This window comes from Aptenodytes forsteri, unplaced genomic scaffold, assembly GCF_000699145.1.
Source record: "Aptenodytes forsteri isolate BGI_AS27 unplaced genomic scaffold, ASM69914v1 Scaffold227, whole genome shotgun sequence".
Taxonomy (NCBI): Eukaryota; Metazoa; Chordata; class Aves; order Sphenisciformes; family Spheniscidae; genus Aptenodytes; species Aptenodytes forsteri.
In genome coordinates, this window is record NW_008795365.1 from 4,661,590 (window position 1) to 4,666,477 (window position 4,888).

At 49.8% G+C, this 4,888-nt stretch overlaps 1 protein-coding gene across 1 annotated transcript in view; it reads left to right on the plus strand.

The window, feature by feature from the left end:
• Positions 1 to 5: 5 nt before the first annotated feature.
• Positions 6 to 4,888, plus strand: part of FREM3 (FRAS1 related extracellular matrix 3) — a gene marked incomplete at both ends in the record, with an annotated part of 60,428 nt that continues 55,545 nt past the window's right edge. The window contains one exon of the mRNA XM_009280281.1: positions 6 to 4,371. Within this exon, the coding sequence (XP_009278556.1) occupies positions 6 to 4,371 (4,366 nt within the window). The remainder of the gene's footprint in view (positions 4,372 to 4,888) is intronic.

Here is a 4,888-nt window from a genome sequence, read left to right on the forward strand (position 1 = left end):
CGGCGCGGGTGTCCGTGCTGCCGGCCGCCGGCCCGGAGCAGCGGGAGTACTTCCAGGTGCTGGTGCGGATCCACGAAGGGGCTGACAACACGCCGCCCAAGCCCAGCTTCCTGGCGCTGCTTATGATGGAGGTGGACCAGTTTACGCTCACAGCCCTCACTCTGGACATGCTAGCTGCTGAGGACCTGGAGACGCCCCTGGACCTCCTGATCTTCAACCTCACCTCTGCCTGGCCCAGCGACCCACGGCAGCAAGGCTTTCTGCTCAGCACCGATGACCCCAGTTGCCCCCTTGTTGCCTTCTCGCAGCAGGAGGTGAGGGAGCTAAAGATTGCCTACCAGCCCCCTACCCTGGACTCAGACCAAGAGCGGCTTTTCCAGGTGGAAATGGAAGTGCTGGACCCTGACGGTGCCTCCTCAGAGCCCTTTGCCTTCATGATCCTGGTAAAGCCTATGAACACATTGGCCCCTGTGGCTACTTTCAGTCGTGTGGCTGGCCCACAGCTGATGCTCTTTGAGGGCCAGTCACGTCCCCTGTCTGGCAACTTGGAGATCAGTGATGAGGACAACCTGAAAGAGGTGAAGGTCTGGGTCACACGGGGCCTGCGATACGGGCAGCTCAAGGTACTGGGTGTACCGCCCAGCCGCAAGTACTTCACTGCTGCAGAGCTAGCAGCAGGCCAGGTGATTTACCAGCACGATGGCAGTGAGCACAGCTACAGTGACAACATTGTTTTCCGCATGGCAGATGGGCAGCACCAGGTTGAATTTCTGTACCCCATCACGATTGCTCCTGATGATGATCAGCCACCGCTGCTGAATGCAAATACAGGGCTGGTGCTGAGTGAGCACCAGACTGTCCAAATCTCACCTTTTGTCCTCAGTGCCACAGACATTGACTCTGATGATACCTCTATCCGATTTGTCCTGGTTGGGGACCCAGCAGTGTCCCTACTACATTCCCACCGCTTTGGTGAGCTGCTGCTGCGTCAGGCGGAGCAACCAGCATCTTATGAGAGCAAAGCAAGCGGAGCAGGGTTGGAGAGCGACTCCCCCTCCTCCCCCTGGCACTTTGTGGAAGATGAACACGTGTACGAGAGGGTGGTGAAGGAGTGGCTGCAGCAGGACATCCTCGATGGGAGGCTGTTCTTCAGGCACACGGGAGCTCACAGCACCAGCCCAGTGATGGGCCGCATTGTGTTCCAGCTGCAGGATGACCACGACCCCCCTAACCGGTCAGGGGAGCATGTGCTTATTGTCAAAGTCCAACCGGTAGACAACCTGCCACCTGCACTGTACCCAGGTACTAGCCTGCAGATGACGGTGCAGGAATACCAGCTGACTGTTTTTAAGAAGCACTGTTTACGGTACACTGACCTGGATACAGATGACGGGGAGCTGAAGTACACTTTACTGACACCCCCAACTGACACAGATGAGAACCACTCTGTGGTCACTGGAGAGATTGTATTGGCTGACAGTCCTGAGACGTCCATCACACATTTCACCCAAGCCCAGGTCAACCACCACAAGGTGGCGTATCGACCCCCGGATCAGGAGCTGGGGATCACACCACGGGTGGTTCAGTTCACATTCCTTGTAGAGGACTCAGCTGGCAATTCTCTACAAGGTACCTTTACCCTCTTCCTGCAGCCAGTGGACAACCAGCCACCTCAGATCACCAATACAGGCTTCACTGTGCTTGAGGGAAACAGCTTCCTTCTCACCAGCAATCAACTGGATGCCACAGATGAGGACACATCTGCAGACCAGATTGTCTTCACTGTAACTCAAGCTCCAGAGCATGGTCATCTACGTTATCTGGAGGAGGGTCTGATGGTGCAAGGGGAATCTTTCCTGCTAGATGATATTGCTGGTGGGCGCATCTCCTACAAGCACAGCGGCGATGAGTTTGCCAGTGATTCTTATCAGTTGGAAGTGAGTGATGGAGTCCATCATGTGCCAATCACAGTCAAGATTGCTGTGCAGCCTGTGGATGATGAAAAACCAAGTATCGCTCTCCGTGGTGGTCACAGGTGGGTGGGAGCAGCCATTGATGTCCTGGAAAATGGTGCTACTGAAATTACTACATCGCTTATCCAGGGTACAGATGAGGATACAGGTGACTTGGTGCTGACCTTCATTGTGCAGGATCCACCCAAGCTGGGTGACATCCTTGTGGATGGAGTGCGATCAGAAAAGTTTACCCAGCATGACCTCATCAGCGGAGCAGTAGCCTACGCTCACACCAGCGGAGAGATTGGCTTGAAAAAGAGGTACGATTCCTTCAATCTCACCATTTCTGACCTCTCCGGTGAATGGGTGGTGGGAGGCAGCACAGTACAAAGGGTGCGTGTGGCTATAACTATATTGCCTGTGGACAGCATTGCACCTGAAGTGATGGTTGCGGCAGAGCCGCTCAGTGTCCTTGAAGGAGGGAAGAGTACTCTAACTCTGGATCAGCTGGATGTGGAGGACGTAGATACTCCCAGAGATGACATCTTGTGCATTGTCACAGTTCAGTCCACTTCAGGATATTTGGAGAATGTCTCTCCAGCCCCAGGGTCTGAGAAGTCTAGAGCCGGTACTGCTCTTAGTGCTTTTTCCATCAAAGATGTTCGTCTAGGCCATGTCAACTATGTGCAGAGCATTCACAAAGGGGTGGAGCCTGTGGAGGATAGATTCACTTTCCAGTGCTCTGATGGTGTTAACTTCTCACCTCACCAGTTCTTCCCCATTGTCATCGTCCCCGCCAATGATGAAAAGCCGGAGCTGTTTGTGCATGAATTCATGGTGCTTGAGGGGATGAGCCTGGTGATCGACACCCCCATCCTCAACGGAGCCGATGCAGACATGCCTCCAGATGAACTGCGTTTTGTTATTGTTGTCCCTCCTAAGCATGGGCAGATTGTGCAGCAGCTGTCCACAGGCACTGTGCCTGTTCACAGCTTCACCCTGGAGGAGATGCAGGAGGCTTCCAGCATTGTGTATGAACATGATGACTCAGAGACAAAAGAAGACAGCTTCCAAATTCAGCTGACTGATGGACACCACACAGTGGAGCAGAACGTGCCGATTATGGTGATCCTGGTAGATGATGAGACCCCCAGGATGGCAATCAACAGCGGTCTGGAAGTAGAGATCGGCAAGTCAAAGGTCATCTCTAGTCAAGACCTTAAAGCCACAGACATCGATTCAGAGGACAAGAGCCTTGTTTACGTCATCCGTTTGGCACCTGTGCAGGGTTTCTTACAGCATCTGAACAGACAAGAGGAAGTGCTGTGCAACATTACACAAGGCACAAACTTCACACAAGATGATTTAGACCAGGGTTTTATCCGCTATGTTCATACTGGCCTACATGGAGTGCGTGATCTGATTAAATTTGATGTTACTGATGGTATTAATGCCTTGATAGATAGGTACTTCTATATTACCGTTGGTAGCATTGATATGATCTTCCCTGAGGTGATCAACAAGGGTGTAACTCTGAAAGAAGGTGGAAAGGTGACGCTCACAACTGATCTGCTCAGCACAAGTGACGTTAACAGTCCTGATGAAAATTTGCGTTTCAGCGTCACCCGGTCCCCAACCCGGGGCCATCTAGAGAATTCAGACAGTCCTGGAGTACCCATTGTTTCCTTTACTCAGCTCCAACTTGCTGGCAACAAGATTTACTACATTCACACTGCAGAGGATGAGGTGAAGATGGACAGTTTTGAGTTTGAAGTGACAGATGGGTATAACCCAGTCTTCCGTACCTTCAGGGTCTCCATCACAGATGTGGACAATAAAAAGCCAATTCTAACTATTGGTGACCTGGTTGTTGAGGAAGGGGAGACCAGGCTGATCACTCCTTTTGAGCTGACCGTGGAAGATGGGGATACGCCTGACCATTTACTCCTATTCACTGTCACTCAGGTTCCAGTGCATGGCCAGATTTTGTACAACAGCAGCTACCCAGTCACCAGCTTCACCAAACAAGACTTGAATGAGAATCTTATCAGCTACAGACATGATGGTACAGAAACCAGCCAGGATAGTTTTTCCTTCTCTGTGACTGATGGGACCCACACAAACTTTTATGTTTTCCCTGACACTAGCAAGGAGATCCATCAACCCCAGATGATGAGGATTCAGATCAGTTCACTGGACAACAGAGTACCACAGTTAGTGGTGAACAAGGGTGCTCCTACTCTGAGAAGACTTCCAGCTGGGCACCTAGGCTTCCTGATCACTAGTAAGGCACTAAAGGCAGAGGATCGAGACAGTCCACACAAGCTGTTGAAATACAAAATAACAGATGGGCCGGAGCATGGCTTCATCATTAATACTGGCCTTGGAAATGAGACCATTAGAACATTTATGCAAGGTTGGTGCTGGTGGTTGTATTTGCTTATAAACATTGGGCTCAGGGAGCTATTATTTTGTGTTATATTATTTGAATCTTTGTTTCAGGGGATTTAGAAAGTAATGTCTTTTAAACTACAAAGTATATGCAAATGATCAGAATTATAATACATGCGTTTTAGAAATGAAGCTTTGTTTTACCTGTGAAGACACAGTAGAAAAGTTCTGTGTTGTATGTCCATGCATTAATGTGTTTCCTACTGTGTGTTAAATGTACATCTTACCATGTACTTACATGGTACTGCTCATAAGAGGATGGGATAAAGTCTGAAATGGTGATTTGCAGATCCCGCACCAGTTTCTTTTTGAAGACTGAAGTACCTGTTTGCCTGGAAATTAAACCCAGGCTCAAAAATTACTATTGTCTTCAGAGAAAATTGTTTGGAACGGTGCTTAACATTTCTGGTTACTAGATCCATTTAAATACTGGATCTAGTATTTAAAAAAAAAAAAAAAAAAGGGCAGGGGAAGGGGAAAAT